Here is a 17,872-nt window from a genome sequence, read left to right on the forward strand (position 1 = left end):
TCGTTATGGTGACAGTTGTTTTTGGGAGAGCGCACAGCTTTTGATGCCTTTTAATTCCCCAAAATAAAAGAGAAAAGGGCTGTCAAGGTAACAGGCATCCGGAGAGGCTGACTGAAAACAGTGGGTAAGGAAGTAACTTTAAGTCCCAGGGAAATGGAGCACAAAAGGGAGCTGCCACAATAACCAGGACAGCATAGCTTGCTCCTTCGTGTTCCTAAAGGAAGCAGTAAATGGCTAAAACTTCCCATGCTCCTTTTACAAATGAGCTCCAGTTGCAGGACAACACAAGAAAGTTATCATTGCTGTTGCAGGGTATTTTCTCTGGGTTTCTTCCTGCTAGTCTGTCTGTTTTGAGTCATTCATATCTGTGTGTGTAGCATTGCTAATCTTGCAACTTACTCGAATCAAGCCAAATAAACCTTCTTAGCAGGAACAGCAAAGCCTCTTCTGACCCATGCCAGTCCTCAGGGACTGACTTGCTCCACAGCATCCTGGGGCAGTTTAGCCATTGACTTTACAGGGGCTCATGATTTCTCTTACCCACCTCCTGCTGTTTCAAGGAAATGATATGGCAGCCACTGCCCATTGCCAGGAGTGTGTCTTGCCAGGAAGTTTAAGGCAAGGTACACCCCGTGACCACCTTTCCTTCAGCACTTCTCCTTTCCCTCATCCCCAGCAATCTTCTCACATGTTGGCCGCAGCAGGCTCTGCAAGCTCAGCAGCTTCCAGCTCTGACCTCGGGAGAGGTGCACTCACAGAGGTGCCGTCCCCCTGCCTTGGCATCCCCCCTCTCCAGATTGATGCTTCTGCTCTGAAGCTTTTACATCTCCATCTTGTTATTCCTCTTCTCACACCTCTCTCTTTTTTCTTACTGTACCCCTCTTCTGCTCTGTTTCCCCTCATCACCCTGTAATGGTGTTTCTCTCTTTTTACCACTATCTTCAGATTCTCACCGCCATGGCAGAAGGGCCTTGCTAACACAGAGGGATGCTCTTGTTGAGCACAACAGGGTGCAGCTACCACCTAATCAGAGATGGTCCTTGCCTGAAGAAATCACTTCAAATAAACATGGCAGGAAAAAGGGTGAGAGAGGAAGTCTAGAAAGGGGAAGGGATTTCCCCGAGCCTGTCCAGTGTGATCAGAAACAAGTCCTTTCTCTTACCCATTTGGCCAAACTGTTGATTTACTCCACAGGGGCTTAAACAGAATAATTTTATAGCAAAGCAAAGCATGAGAGGGACCTCCTAGGAGCTTCTCTGAGTTCCTCAAGGAGTCTTGCTGCTGTGGAAAAAAAACAACCAGGAGGTCAAGTCATGGTACCCCACCAAAAGCAGTCCTAGGAGGTTCTTGGCATTGGCCACATTCATCCAGGAAAACACAGCTTCCCAGCTCTGGCAAGGCAGTAGCCCATAGGTTGCACAGCTGAGATGCCCACAGTGGCAGGGAGGGAGAAGCATGAGCTCCATGGGATGCAGTGCCAATTTCCAGGGACTGAGATGCACCTTACCCTGCACCCAGGGGAAGGCTGTGGTTAAGCTGGGAAAGGGATTTTGGTCTTCTTGTGATGACCAAAATGCTGCCACAGTATTTTCTACAGAAGCTGATAAACATGGCTCTAAAGGCTGGTCTGGGGTTAGGTCAGGCAATCCAAATGGACCTGTCCCATCTCCTGTCGTGTCTTCTCCATCTGTACTTGTTCAAGTTGTGAACTCTCTGACTGCCTAGGAGACCAGCTGTCTCCATTTTAAGCCTTGAACAAACCCATTTAAAAAGAAAAGAAAAAAAAAAAAGCCATAATAATTAAAGATGAGATGAGCTCATTACATCTGCTTGTGACTCATCTACCAGAAGCTGTAGTGAGCACCACTGCTGTGCTGGGAGTCTCACTGTCAAGGGTGTGGCAACACATGCAATTACTAGATTGAGTAATCAGAACTCAGTACACATTTACTGTCATTACACACCAACTTCCGACAGCAGAGATGTGTGGGACTGCCAGTGTCAGGCCCTACAGCTGTACCTGCACACACATGCACATTAATATTCCTGAGTGGCCTGATAAAGTCAGCAGCACTAGGCAAGGCTCAGCCACGACCCAAAGCCCAAATGTGTTTCTCTGCAAGTTCAGAGTAAGTTAGTAGTAGGCAAGGTCCTCTCATGAACTGAGACCTGGCAAGAAGCAATCAACTTGCTTTATGAAGTTCAGGGAACACAGCAATTTAAGGAACCCGTGTGGTGCAGAATTGCAGCGACAGAGATACTGAAATACTGTGCCTATTATTGTCAGACTGCAAGTTTGACTTCAATGTTCTGCTGTTCACCTGGTCATCAGGGAGGTTCTTAGACTTGGTAACACACTGAAGACAGTGACTAAGGAATGCCTAACTGCAAAAAATCACATCCCTGCTAGTGCACCTACCCATGAGACAACTGGCATCACCTACAGCTTTCCAGCTTGTCCACATGTCCATCGCCATGGGTCACCCCAGTGTGGGTGAGAAGGTGCTGTCACTGCTGCCGTGCTAAATAAAAAATAAAATCCCATGTAGACACGGTACTGGGAGACCCCTGGGAGGGGTTACTGGGGCTAAACTGCCCCTGGGGTGAAAGCGAGCTGCTCTGCAAACAGAGCAGGGCGAATTGTTCCCTGGCTCTACCCCTGCCACCAGAAGGGATTCACATTCATATGCAAAACCCCTCCAGCCCGGGCTGGCGGGGCTGCTGCAGCGCAGTGACATTCAGCAACAGGGCAGGGTGCCTTTGGAGCCAGTCCTGCCTGTCTCTGCTCTCAAAATCAACTTTTCACCCAGCAGTAAGGACACCTCACCTCAAAAACCATCTCAAAGGCTCTCCATAAAAACAAGAAGTGTTATTCACATGAATAAGACTATTTTCGTAAGTGCAGATGCGGAAGCTGTTACCACCAAAATGTTTAGGAAACAGGTGAACGGAAACAGTCGAGCTGTAGTGTAAGAACCAGTTCAAGCACTCGGCTCTGGCTGCTCCCCGAGCTGTGTCCTTGCCACGATGCAGCACGCCCAAGAAGATCTGACTGCACCTGGAGAAGAAGACGATGCCTTTGGGGAAGGTAAAGTCATCTTTAATTAAACTTACCCTTCTCCTACTCAGACTAGAGACCGGTTTCTAGCTTGGCGGGTATTTCTTGGGTAAATCTGAAGTTGTCTATGGGCTCCAAAGTCACAGGGTGATCAGACTTTCTTTTTCTCCTAAGAGAATGGAGAACAAAAGCACCCCAGATACAATCAAAATAACTTTCGCACCGGTTCAGCAGCTTGATTCCTCAGCAAGGAGGTTACTGCTGAAAAAGGCAGCTGGGAAGGACACCAAGTGCGTTTTCTAGAGTGGCTGCACTATGCAAAGCATCACTTCGAGCATTCAACACTGCAGGTGCAGCTGTCATTAAAGCAGTAGGGGCTCTTTACAGGGGCTGAAGTTAACTTGCTACTTAAATTATCTGAGCAAAATTAGCCTCCTCTTCCCCAACAGGGGGGAACAAAGCCAGCACCATAGTTTCTTATGCCTCAAACTGCTTCTGCTGGAGCTGGATTCCTCACTGCTTGAACCCTGTGCTTCTGTTTACATGTGTACCAAGTGCTACCATGTCAAAATAGCAGAGACACAGATAAGAAGACCCAGAGGAGGAGGAATAATCTGGCCCACAGTGTCTAGTTTCTGGTGCTGCTCTCCGCTCCCCTTTACACTTGAGCAGGGGTCACGGGGGAGAACTTGCTCATGCAAATCTCTTCCCGGCCCCCAGCCCTCTGCAGTTTCCAAGGGAGTTGAAGGCACAAAGAGCTGCCTGGATCCGCTCCAAAGGCTGTGAACCTTTAAACTCACTTTCAGCACAGCTTCAGCAAACCTCATTTAAACAAAGCTCAGCTGTGGTTGGTATGGAAAACTTAGCATTGACTAATGCCAAATCGAGTTATTTGAGCCCCAGTGAAAGGAATCAACACTGAAAGAAAAGCAATTTCAATGATGGACTGTTTGTACTCAAATACATTTCTCACGTATATATGCCCCCACTCCTCACTCGGTGTCCCAGTCTGGGCTCAGAAGGGGAATGGATTTGCAGAAAGGAGAGGTCAGAGCATTTGTGTTCAGGAAAAAAATCCTGGTAGTCCAGGAAAGACCTGATGCCACTGGGGAAATCAACTGGCATTGGAAGTACCTTGTTTTATTCCGTGCATCCTGCCCTCACACAGGTAGATGCTGCTTTCCAGGATAACCAGCCATGTGCTCCAACTCGATATGGACATTTTCAAGTGGTCTGAAGAGTCAGTAGGATTTAGGCTTCATTGCTGCTTCTGAAACATCTAGCCTATGTTCTTAATCAGAAATGTAGGAGGGAAGGAGAGGAATATGTGCAGGTTATTTGACATTTATATTGTGCTATCTGAAGGGAAAGATAAAGTGCTTAAGAAATCCTTTCCAGCCTCTCAGCTAAGTTGTTTCTGGCAGGCTTGACCCAGCAACAGCTAGAGGAAGCTGGCTTTTCAAAGGTGGGAACATTTAAAAAACCTTTCCATAATCCTGCTTGGAGAAGGAGGTTGGACTAGATGACCTCCCGATGTCCCTTCCCACCTGAGCTATCCTACAAGCCTATGACTTGGTGACAGTCATCTGCATGTAATTGGGAACAAATCTACCCCAGCTGGAGGTCTGTTGGCTCCCAAACCTGCCAGCTGCAAAGCCCAAACAACACAGGCACAGTGCTAGCCTTCCTCTTCAGCCCCCTCTCTTCTCTCTGGAAGGGGTTAGCAAGGAGACATGAATATTTTGGCAGCTATTTCTGGAGCACCATTGACCCTGGGCAACCCAGCACACTCCTCAGGGCTGGGTGGGATGTGGGCGGGAAGGAGCAGTGCCTGCTCTGGTCAGAGGGCAGCCCCCACCCTGCTCAGGCTGTGGACACCCAGGCGCCAGCCAAAACTTAGTCACAGATTTTTCAGGCTGGACGGAGGCGTTTGTCAGGTGCTGAACTTCTGCTCCCAGCTTGGCACAGACCACAGCTCTCGGGGTGTGGGCTGTTTTTTTCATTTTCCACATCCGGCTTGATTCAGAAAGCGTGGTGGTAGATCTCCCATCCACCTCTTTAACTTGTCCCCATGCTTAGCTACTGTCACCATTAAAGATAGCTACATCTTATTTCTTCTAGTGTCAGTTTTTTAATTTGTTGCCTTCTTGACCAGGAGGGCAAAGAACTCACTATTGCTTGCACATGTGAAGGTCTCATCTAGCTATCCCCAGACTACATTTTGCTCTTACCCTTTGCCAAGCAGACTGTTATCAATGACTGTTTCTTTATAAAGTGCAGGGTTTAAGCATTTTCTTGTTTCTTCTTCTGACTGTCCCTTTGGAGATGTGGACACCAGCATGGAGCCCACCATTCCAAAACTCTTGCACCAGGGACAAACCCAAAAGTTACACGATAAATTACTTTATAAATATCTATCTATCTATATATATCAGGATCAGTTAGAGGATCAGCTAATATGCACATGGACTCCTTGAGACCTTTTGGGTCACAGCATCACTTAAGAGTCTCCCCTTCATCAGCTTTCCTTCTATAATACTCAAGTCCTTCAGCATCAAATTTTCTCAGGACAGGATCAACGCTATCCCATAATCATGGCTTATCTCCTTTGCCCTCAGCTATGCCCACTCTAAAACCTGATGAATCAGCTCACTTTCTCAAGTAGTCTGTTCTTGGATTCACCACTTCCCCAGACATCATGGTATCTGCATATTCAGTCAGTCACTGTTTGAAGTTCCCTTTCAAGTCACTGACATAAAAAGAGTTACATCCCATAGGGAAAGAACTAATCTGTGCAGGTCCTCCCTAGAAACTGGCACCCCTGATGATTCTTCAGCTGGGTTTTCTCTGTCGTTTGGACTTGTTTTGGTTCCATTCAGCATGTCCCAAATTGATGCTCTCTATTTCGAGTTTCTTACTCAAGATCTTACACAGTACCAAGAAAACCTATTACCTAATTTTCTTGTTTTTTAATAACAACCTTGCACTTAGACTGTGATATCTCCTTTGGAGGATCGGCAGAGACTTTGCAAGTGACTGTGCTGAGGTTCAGTGAATTGCAACTCCCTCTTCTCTGCAACACAGCCATCATTTAGCAGTGCACAGCTGTGGTATGCAAAAATTTAGATAAGGAACTACTTCAGCCTCTTGAAAGTACAGGCAGTAATACCTTTTGTTTCTTTTATGGCCTTGCTATGTTAATTGCAGGCAAGTGAATTCAGTTAGTCTTACATATGGTCAAACCACTTGCTTTGAGGAAAACACCTTTTAATTTTTAGTGACTCTTAAGTACCTGAGATTCTGAATTTGTATTTCATTAAAAAGAAATCACTTCCACTAGCACAAGGCTCCCTCTTATCACTGCAGCCAAACAGGCATGGATTTTCCATGGGTCTCTGTAAGCTGAGGAGCTAGGAAGGTTCATGTTGCTCCCAGGCCCGGGGAGGCAGGGAGGAATATTTGGGCACAAGTCAGCTCACTTGGCAGATCCTGGGAAGAGAGCTGAGTGCTCACAGGGAGGCATGACGCCACCACCCCAGAACAGCCTCATACCAGGGCCAAGAACTTGGCACAGCAGGAGCCCCTCAATCAATGCCAACACATCCATGCAGAGGGTTGCAAACTCTCAGCAAACACAGCAAGTATGTGGGTCCATGCATTTTGTTAGCAGTGATCAACATATCCAGACTGAGAATGCACAGGAAAAATAGAAATTAGACAGTGATTTATTGCAGATCTTTTCATACAACTGCTCCACACCGACCTCTCATCACATCTCTACCTCCCACCTCCTGTATGAGCCCCCAGGTTGTACCCACAGTAACTGTGACCTGCCCTCTCAGGCCACAGCCAACAACAAAATTCCATCTGTGCTTCCAAAGGGAAGAAAAGCAAAGCTAGTTTTTTTTCATAATGTCCAGTAAGTGTCTGCATGCTTTAGTTCAGTAGACCAGAGCCCCACTTTAGCCAGTGTACTGCACGGTGTCAGAGCCCCAGGGCTCTCTCCTCTCCCAGGTCTGACATGCTGCTACGCCTCACAGACATGCGCCAGCACTGCTGCCCATCAAGGCTCCCAGCAGAACAGAAACTGCATCAAACTTTTAAGGTATGCTTTAAAGATGTATCAGATGCCTTTGCATCCTTGTAAAGCCTGCCTGCCCTTTTTAAGAGAGAAAAGAGTTTTAGCTCTGGGATTTTGGATCAGCTTTGAGGCTTAGCTGAAAAGAAAGGTCGCTGCTGTTCATGGCTATGTGCACCACCTGGTGTATTGTAACATCACTGATGATGTTAGAGAGAAATGAGGATAAAGTCTAGGACGTTAATTTAAACTCAAAGTTGGGACAGGCTCTTTATTCAGCAATAATTAAGGTTAAGCAACCTTTCTCTTCCCCTAAAGCACTACAAGGCATTTGTACTTTCCTCAGATGTACATCTGCTGTGACTTGTCTAAAAGTCACTCAGGGAAATCAATGTCACAGCTTGTCTGTTATCCACTGGACCAGGCTTCTTTCCATGCCATAGCTAGCTGCCAGCTCCACTTTGGTGGGAGCCACCTCAGGCATGTCCCCTCCAAGCAGAGAGTGTCAAACTGATGCAAATTGAAGCAAATTATGTCTTTCAAGGATATTCATGTATACAAAGCAGTGTGGTATTCCAGCAGATGTCTACCTCAGAGATACACAGAGAGACAGTTTTTCCTATGTTTTCATACCAAATAAGAGTTTAACAAGTCTACATTTTCCAGCATACAAGTGCCTAATATCTGCAAAGGCTATAGTCAAGATGGGCAGCCCTGCAATGTATTAAGAATGGGAGTGTCTCCTCACTGACCTGGGAGACTATGGGTCATTGTCCTGCAAACATTTACAGGTCCCACCAGCCCTGCTTGTCCTTTCAGTTTATCTCACATTCCCGCAGATGGAGAACGTGTGTGCCATACTCACTGCAACCCAGAGGAAGAGAAGTCCCATCACTTCATCACCAAGGCAACAGTGTCTGCTTCAACCAGATAGATAGTTTGCAGTAGGAAATGTTTGGCCTATACATTCAGATGGAAGCACCTTTCTCCAAGAGCATGGACGGGAAAAAGGGTGCTCTGTTAAGGAGCATTTTTGCTTATTACTATTTAGGCTAAATGCTTTGCTCACCTGCTTCTCGCAGCTACTTCTTTCTGGTTGTGGTCCATGGGCAGATGCAGAGTTATGCAATGGGTGAGAGAGCTTTTTGTGGTGGGAGGAGGCATTGTGAGCTATCTGTCCCCACCCCAGGCACCCCCACACTGACCCACCCACAGCACTCCATCCCCCTGGCACTTCCAGCTGTCCTGGGCAGCTGGAGGGATATTTTTAACAGGGCATCATGATCAGTACTTGAAGCAGAAGTGATTGAGCCCACAAAGCCTGAAATGAAAAAAAGATTGACCAGAGACATTTTCTGCTTTACTGTCACTATTTTTTAGTTAAAGATCTTTGATCTTTTTGGTTCTTCTTTCTCCGTGTCTTGAGGGCAACACCTTTGGTTTGTATTTGTCATCAATATTTCTAGATCACTAATAATAACAACAGTGAGGGGAAAAAACAGGTCAAATAAACAAGTGTAATTTAACCAGCCCTCAGAGAAAAGAGGAAGGTGTGTACAAGCCAGAGAGAAACCAGTGATTAGGTGTGCTCAAGCCACCTTCAAGGCTTTCAAAACACGTCTTTCACCAAAGGCTGAAGCAAAACTGCTCCTCTGCACCCTTTCCCCCCTTCCTGTTTTTAGACAGTGTCTTTACAAAGCTCCATAAAACACAAGCTTTTTTATTGTCCAGTTCCATCATTAAAGCCACAAAATAAAGGTGGCTGAGCTAGCACGAGCTGGTGACATAAACAACTTAACCCCTTAACAATTTGAGGCACAGCTCAGACACCTCTGAAATGAGCTTCCGCCTGCCTGGATGCTAAAACCAAAGCCTTGTGGTTGGTGTATCAAGGGTGTGACAGGCAGAAAACAGCTGGGTCAGGAAGTGTGGAGTTAAAAGGTGAGGAGTGAAAACAGCCTGAGACCATGAATTAGAGAGAGAGGAGAGAGTAGTCAAGCACTTGACAATGGCACAGAGACATTAAAAAATCAATGGTGGGAAGATTTTCTGATGGTAGGATTTCACCTGTATCTCAGCATTGAGTAGTGAGGGGTGTTGTCAGGCCTCATAGAATTTTAAGCAATATTGTCTTCATCTGGCATCTGAGTGCAGGGAAATGGTTTGAAAAAAGGGGTCCTGCTGTGGCTGCCACCAAAGCAACCCTTCCTCACAGCTGAAATTCACAGCTCAATCTACAGACCTACCAAGGGGGTTGAGTGTATATATGTGTGCATTTGCACACCTCAAAAAAGATTGGGTGGGGAAGGTGGAGGAAAACATTTCTGCTGTGAAGAGCCACTGATACTCCTCTATCTTTGGCAACTGGGAAACAGGCGAAGCAAAGCAGCTGTGGAAATTCTCAGCACAACAGGATTAATGCTGCGTAACTTACAGGGGCAGATGTTGGCTTACTCTGATTAAATTGAAGATAGTCTGGGAATTGGAAAGTTCAGAGACCCAGAGCCTGGAAATGATGCCTGGAGTTCAAATAGTTGGTAGAAAGATGGAAAGACAAAAAGTGAGGTAGAAAAAAAAAGCAAGCCAAAGAGAGAGTGAAAAAAAAAAAAAGTGGCAATTTGGGCAAAGTACCACTGCAGCCCAGCCCCTGCCAGAACAAATGGCAGGAGACAAACTCATCCAGCTGCACTCAAATTGGGACAGTTCAAACGATCTCTGTTCCAACCTTCTCAGATATTTAGTGGCCTAACTCTTCAAGCTGGTAGCCCTCACTTCCCTTACAGTGAATGTGTGTGTGTTGTTGTGTGTGAGAAGGAGGGAGGGCAGCGATCTAAACAAGAAGCCCCTCCAGATGCCTCTGAATTCGGAGCATGGAAATGGAGTTCCATCACTGCTGGAAAACCCTGTCTCTTGCCCTGCCCATGGCAGTCCCATGCTGCTAGCCTGGCAACAGTGGGCACAAGTGTGGCTGGTGCCTGTAGGGCAGCGTGCATGTTTATAGGGGTGGCTGGTCCACAGGGAGGGCCTCAGGAGGCAGATCCACTGCAGGACCCAGGTAGACTCATTTTTGATGAGGTCCCAGCTAGGAAGCCCTGTAGCAACTGCTTACAATTGAAGCGATGCTCTACTGATATATGCCTCTAAACAGGACTCAGTAGATAAGGTACTGCCCACATGGGCCTCTGGCTAGGTTCCTCCAGTGCACAGCAGGGCTCTTAGTTACTCCCCACTGCCTATACTTGGTGCTATCCTGTGGCACCATGGTGCTCAGTACCCAGGTTGTTCTTGCAGCATCACTCACCAGACCCATGCCAGGCCTTTACTGTCCATGCCTCAGCATCACGTGAGCCTGCCTATAATTAAAAGAAAATCCATCCCACAGTGAAGAAAAGACTGAAAATAGCCCAGCCCCACATATACTCAAACCCATAATCCCAGGTAAGATGACTGCCCTAGGAAACAAAACCTGAAACTGCCCCAAAAGCTCAGACAGAACTCTGTGTAGCATCACACACAAAACTTGCAACACCTCTTCTTTCATCATGCCAGGCTGCTCCCTGGGCCAGCCTTGCCTTCCTGCCCACCAGTGCCTGGCCCAAGGGGAAGTCACACAGCAATGGGCTTTTGAGCAAGTGAACCTCCCCATGCAATACCAGAGTGGAAAGCCCCCTGGGCTCCCCTGAGGAGTGTGCCTATGGTTTGGGAATGGCAGTGGCTGAGTGGTGATCTGGGGGCTTCCCGGGAGAGATGTCTCAGCCACCTGCAGCAGGAGAGAGACAAACGGCCTCTCTGAGACGCTCAACGGGATGGCTAAAAGGTCTGTGAATATATGTTTTAATTACCATAGACACTAAGTTTTCAAGGACTCCTCTAGGATCCCCTTGGAAATAAGCTTATAAAATTTACATCTTCACCCTGCAGCTCTCAGAAGTTTATGCTTAAGATGCTGGTGGCTAACAAGGCTGGCCAGCGTTCAGGCTTCACACCATAGACCTTCATTTGCATCCTTCTCACTTTGCGGTAGCTCAGGGCAGTGGAAAAGCTCTGCTGGGAACGTGGATACAAGCTACAAGCCACCACGTTCATTTTAGCAGAGTGTTTTTGACTCTGTAGAAGTGCAGTTTGCCAATAGAGAGCTTCCTGTAAGTTTTGGAGTCCCTCTTGCTGCACCTTTTCACTTGAGAAGGAAGAAGAAAAAGACAGGGCCCAGGTAATGTCACAGAGCTAACAGAGGTAGCGCAGAGCAATTGAGATCTTTTTCTGTCACAAACATCACCAGCAGACCATAGGTCACTGTAGTTTCTTAACGTTGGTGACATAAAGAGCAGAGCAAGCACAGCCTGCTTCTTCTCAAGAACCTCTGAGTTTTGGGGTGGCATATGGAGAACCTGTCTGATTGAATGATTTGGGGAGTTCAGGCTCCATCAGGACTGAAGGATCAGGTCATAACATACAACTTTCACACAGACCTAATAGATTTCCTTCTCTTGGACATCTTGGAGAAAAGAGATATTTTATAGATGCAGGTAGCTTTGGAGGTAGACAGCATCTCTGAGATCCTCCTACAAACACAAGCAAGGAGTGCCACATTAGCAATATTAGCAATACATTTAACAACAGAAGCTTTTTTTAATTATTATTACTGAGAGGGGCGGGAATGTTGAAAAGGGTCCATTTAAAAATGTTCTCGAAACAAAGCCAGAGGAGGAGCAGAGTCCTTCAGCACTGCTGAGCTCAGCTGTGGAGTTGGATGGCTATACCTTTTTTTTTTTTTTTTTTTTTTAATTTTCCTATGGCAAAGCAGGCAGCTCAGGAGGTCCTGATCTGCTCTGCCTCTTCTGTCACTCTGGGGAGCTTCCTGCCCTTTCTATTCCTAATACCTGTTGTGAGCCAAGGAAGAGTTAGCTTAATCAGCAGCACCAGCCACTGATTAGTGCCAAGCTGTTGTCATTAATCACTTCAAAAATCACTGTGCTGAAAATAGTACCCAGGGTCAGATGTTGAAAAACTGGCATGGTTTAACTGGTGTCATTTAACCCCAGCCACAAAGCCAGATCACACCCCTGAAGAACCACTACTTCTTTGCTTTGCCTTACATATTATTTGTGATGTTTTCAATTCAAAGCCACTCATGGCCTCAGTGACATGGCACAAAAAGCTGCTCTTCATCTTTCCTAGAGGAAATTACTGCTGTGAGTGTTAAACACCTCCAGGTGAAGGTAGGCTGGACCAACTAAGCAACCTCTATCCCCCAGAGGATGCATAGAGGCACTGGCCTTTGGGTTTGGCTGCGAGCTTCTCTGTACTGTGAATCCCCCACTCTCCTTTGGAATCTTAGTCCAAATATTTGGCAGATGCACTTGGGGCTCATTACATTTCAGAGGCAGCGTGTTCATTGCGCTCCCCCGAATGGCATTTCGTGTGCGCTGCACTTGTTTTGTATTTGCTATATTTAAGACATAAAATATGCGCTGATGAGGAAAAAAGGGCTGTGGTGGTATCTCAGAGGCAGGAAGAGAATGCAAATAATTTCTCAAAGCTGCAATCCCCTGTGCAGATCTGTGGCCCAGGAGAAGGAAAGAGGAGTGTGGTCAGCTCGGGTCGCTGGCAGCACTGAGAACCCAGCTGGGTCATCCATATTGCGGTCCATCAGGAAACTATTTCAGGATAACTCTGGTTTTATACTAGTATAACTGAGGATGAAAACTGCTCAGAGCCTCTGCCCCAGAGGACTCTTCCTGGGTTTCTATTATGAAAGGATCACATTAGGAACATGTGGGAATAGGGCTGTCCAGCACCACAGGGTCCCTACACAGCGCTTGATTTTGAAACTTGTTTGGCATTATTTCCTCCTTTCCCTCCAACCCAGCCCTTGTGTCCTTCTTCTACCTCACCATTGTTCTCCCCAGACCATGCTCTTCATCCCTGCAGCTCCTCCTGTTCTTGCCATGACCTGTGGGAGATGCTGAGCAGGAGGAAAGCAGAGGATGTCTCTAGGCTTTTGCAGGCCACACCAAAGTTCCCAACCTGTTCTTTCAGTCATGGACCTAGGATACCTCTGGTGGTTGCTAACATGTCTCACAGTGTCTGCCCCATATAATAACTATCCTTCCTGATCCTTGGTCCTGTCATTATCCAATTGCTTCATAGCACGGGGTGGACAGGGATGGGGTGGCCCAGCCATGCCTGGGACTACTAGGCAGAGTGTGTTGGGCATGTACAAAGAAAGACTTTTTCCCACTCTGTGCTTCAGAGCTTGCCCAAAATTTGTCTCTCAGGTGCAGGCAAGGCTGCAAGGGGAGTCCAGAGGTGAATATGGGTTGGGCCCACATTTTAACTGCAGTCCTGATGCAGCTAGCAAGTTTCAGCAGTAGATGCTACTGTCTGGTAACATGGGCAGAGATGGTATCAATTGCCTAAGAGACCAGCAAACACAGTGGGGACATCAGCCCCCTGTTAATGATGGAAGACGAAGTTTGTGGCAGGGAGCCAGGTCTAGGTACTTGAGAGCCATGAAACAGGAAATAGTCAAGAGATTAGTCAAAGATTCAAGAAGATCTCAATGAAGAAGCTTGACTCAGACCATCTTCCTGTCTACAAAGCTGAATCCTTTGCTAAAGATGCTCTAAGAGGGCCTTCTTGATCTTATACATATTGTTGGACTGGGAAAGGCACTTCAGCTGCATGGCAGCCCTGAGCAGGTATCTCACAGGCTGCAGACTTGTGGGAAGCACTGCATCCCACTCTCTGTTCTCCTTCAGGCAAGGTGGGAGCAAGGGTTTTGAGGCTGTCCAGCAGCAGGACTTCAAGCCAGTGCAACACCCACAGCACGGAAGAGATTATCTGAAAGCCATGCTCCCAAAAAGCAGACTGACAGTGCCATTGCTGTTGCTTCAGATCTCTGATCACTCCTATAGCTTTGATCATCACATTGCATAGTTGAATTCCAGCTGTCCAGGAAAGCAAAAATAAGTTTTCAGCAGTTTTTCATGTGCCTTAATTAGAAAACAAGGAGTGCTTTTCAAAAACAAGGTAGTGGGGGCGGAGGGAGTAAGGCTAGAGCTGCAGTACTAGACATGCCATCCACACACTTGGCATGCACTTAAGAGCTGCTCAGCCAGCCCTGGTTGCTAAGCACTCTCAGAAACTGGAATGTGCTGCTCCCTCCAACCCTCCATAAACTCCTCCCCATTGCCACCCAAAACCTGCCCAGCAGTGGCATTGGGGCTGATTTTGAAAGCGGGATAGTCTGGGGATAAAAAAAAATTCAGTCAGTGGCTTCTTTGTCCTATTCCCCCAAGTTATATAGGTGAGGGCAGGCAGGGTGTATGCTTGTGCATGCGCCTCCCAAAGTTAACTTGCAAACTTCAAACAGTGGCAGAGGCACAGGCCATTGATGGGAAGTGTTCTTGCTCTGAAGGCAACTACCTCGGATCATCACAAAAGGAACACAGTAGGACAAAGAAAAGATTTGAGAAAGATTACCTATTTCTTGCAGTGCATTAAAAGCTAAAGGCATCTTCCCTTTCTGTCCCTAGCCCTCTCTCTCCACACCTGTAGTTTTCTGTTGCTCCTCACACCATGTGTATCCTGACCACCATGCCACAGGGCACAACCACTGCATTACATTTCAGTCATTCCCAAAGATCCAGTGGTGCTGAGCTTCTGGCCAGAAGTCCCAGAAGATTGTATCTGTTCCTAAATCATGACAGAAGATCAGGTCAAGTAACTTTTTCCCACAAAATGCCCTGAGAGTTGCAGGTGGAAAGCTTTGCAAAAGCAACATCAAGAGAAATGAGGAACTCAGGGGTGGAGCAGCAACACAGTGATGGGAAGTAAAAGGGAGGAAATGGTTGCACAGTGGTTAGAGGATGTCAGCAGTGAAAAACAAGTGGGTACAGGCTCTTTTAGAAGGAGAGCAAGAAGTGTTACAGGAAAGACAATGAGTGCCAGCCAGATGTACTGGACAGGCTCGTCTGACAGAGGAGGTATAAATATAGGAATGGAGTCAACCCAAAGAGCAGCATGGGCAGAGTGAAGTATGGAGAGCAGGAGAGTTGTGGCAACACTTTAATATGTTTAGCTGGAAAGAATAATGGTGGACTCGTGTACGGACAGCAAATTAAAGCTCACATCTTGCCCAGACTACTCATGGCAGGGGTCAGGCCTCTCTAGTAAAAGCCTTTCCAAGTGTTGGTTCTGGCACCTGTTGTGCTCCTCACTCTCAAATATAATCATTCACCTCTTTTTTTTGGACCAAGATCCCCAGGCAAGAGCACTCAGGTTTGACACCTGTGCTCCCACAGGAGGTTTACCTGGATGTGACGTCTGCTGGAGATGTCCTGTGGGGACATCCATCAGCAATATGAAGATGCCATGTGCTTCCAGGTATCCCCTTCTGAGCAAGACATTTCCACAGAAACACAGCAAAGAGGAGTTACAACAGAAGAAGCCCATGCACAAATTGCCTTCCTTAAGGACTAGGGCAGGCCTGTTCTATCTCAGACACCTAACGTTCAAAGCCACCATCTGCCCGCTCACCCCCTGCTTCTTTTGTGCTCTTGCTGATCTGAACATGCTCATGAGAGACCTCCATGCAAATTGCTGTCTGCTTTGTCTGCTGAGCATTGCCACCCACCACCAACCCTCACTTTCAGGTGAATGAAGTCACCCAGGAATGGGCTGTCTTTGTACCTCCATATCAGAAATACATCCCCACAGTAAGCAGAGAAATTGCAGCAATATCCCACATTTTCATAGGGGTCCTCACAGCAGTATCTTATGGTGAAAGGTTGCCCTCAGACCTCTGTTCAAACTACAAGATCCTGCTACCCCTTTCCAGGTTCCTCTAGGTGACACATCTGCAATGAACCTCAAAGCCAGGGGGTCCTCCTGCTCTGCTGGTTTGAGGGATTCAGCAGGCTAGGGCCCATGGGGCAAAGGGAAATGTGAAGTACTTCTCCATATATATGCCCCCCAGAGCCATGTGTAACTGATGCATATCAGCCAGAAAATCCTGCTCAGCCCTTGGGAGAAGCCTTCTGGGTGCCTGGGGGAGCAGAGCATTTAGGTATTCTCAGACTATAATCTCTTGTCTGATAATTCTGATTTGCTCTTTGGCCTGGGAGCAAAGGCTAATGGAAAGCAAAGTGCTCTGGCAAAGCCCAGCAGGTCATTTAGGAACTCTGGCTTAGTCCTCTCAAGTATAACGTGGGGCTAGTGTTGCTGGGAATTAGTGTTTGTGAAGGTGTGCTGGAGCTGGCAGGGAGGTGAAAGTGGAGCATAATTGGCAATTACCAGTTTGGAGGGGTCACAGTTTTCTGGAGACAAAGCTAGAATTGGCTATTGTCACTTAGAAATTTCACTGGGGACATTCATGCTGACCTATTTTTAACATAACAGGAGATTACACTGCAATACAGTGAATAATTTATAGGAATAGTAGCATGATCACAGCCACAATACAATGGCAGCTTCAGTTCCTGCCTAATTATGGAGGGAGGCAGAGATCTCTGGCATTTTCCACTGAATAAGCAAAACAAGACACACGTGGAATGACTGACCCGAGCCTTTGGAAAGCATGTGTGTCAGGGTGAATACGTGTTCGAAAGGACTAAGTGGGACAAAGATTTTATCTAGAGCATCCGTAAACCTACTCGGTCTCCAGGCAGTTTTGGCAAGCTGCAGCACTGGGAGCAGGGAAGTGGGAATGTGTGTAGAGTTGGGGGCAATGGAGAGGAGGAAATTAGCTTTCTGCATTTGCTATGCAAAACTGTATTAAGAAACCAAGAGAAACAGCTCATACATCTCTTGCACATGTATTTGCATAGGATAGCGAGTATTTCCTTGGAAGCAGAGGCTGCAAATGAGGTATTTGCATCTGCAACCTTCAAAAAATCTTCTGCAAGATAAGACCAAAAAGGCCAGAGGGAATTTGCAACATGGGGCATACAGAGTAATTGCTAAGAACTACTGTGGGAGGCTTAAGGTTGGAGTAAGATGCTGCGATTAGTATATGGCACTGAAAACCTTTAACAAATGAACCAGGCTTCCACAGTGAGACCTGCCACCCCCTAAAAGGCTGAAATGGACTCAAAAGCATATTAAGTATGCATGATGAGACATTTATAGCTTTCAGCATTGCCACAAATATTCCCTCTCCTCTTCCCCTGGCATTCCACAGCCCAAAGTGCACAGCTGATTTTCCCAGAAAGCAACTTCTCTGCCTTGGCGTCAGAGTTCACGTCCTATGTGAAACACACAAAGTGGGGGTGCAGGCAATTCAGTCAGAGACACACAAAGCTCTAAACATTTCACCTTGCAGCTACAGCACTAGCACCATGTCAGCAGCAGCCCCTACACTTTTTCCAGTGGAGAAGTGGGTGTCCCTGGAAAAGCTACCACTGTGGTTGCTGTAGAGCCCATCTGAACCTAGAAACCTTGGAAACAGCCCTTAGGCCTCAGAGGTCTGCACGTCAGTATGAAGAGCATCCTTTTCTGCTGTTACTGAATCTGGAGTAGTTTACTCTCATTCCTACTTCTTAAGGCTACAGGATGCTGTTTACTTTCAGCATACAATATAAATTAACAGATGTTCACTATTACTGCTGAAAATTACTTAAGATGATAGGTCAGCTAGAATTGGCAGCTTGGATTTTTTTATTCATTAAGGGTTTGGGTTTTTTTCCATGCACAATGCTCTGTGAAACCCCAACTCTTACTTTTCATTTTTATTT

General features: G+C 46.7%; 1 protein-coding gene across 4 annotated transcripts in view; it reads left to right on the forward strand.

Annotated features, from left to right (window-relative positions):
• The first annotated feature begins 2,839 nt into the window (after positions 1-2,839).
• The window catches only part of RIPOR2 (RHO family interacting cell polarization regulator 2), a 69,561-nt gene continuing 54,528 nt past the window's right edge, over positions 2,840-17,872 (forward strand). For all 4 annotated transcript variants that reach the window (XM_051610103.1, XM_051610104.1, XM_051610105.1 and 1 more), the window contains exon 1: positions 2,840-3,088. In XM_051610103.1, the coding sequence (XP_051466063.1) occupies positions 3,028-3,088 (61 nt within the window). In that variant the 5' untranslated portion in view covers positions 2,840-3,027. The remainder of the gene's footprint in view (positions 3,089-17,872) is intronic.

This window comes from Apus apus, chromosome 2 (assembly GCF_020740795.1).
Source record: "Apus apus isolate bApuApu2 chromosome 2, bApuApu2.pri.cur, whole genome shotgun sequence".
Taxonomy (NCBI): domain Eukaryota; kingdom Metazoa; phylum Chordata; class Aves; order Apodiformes; family Apodidae; genus Apus; species Apus apus.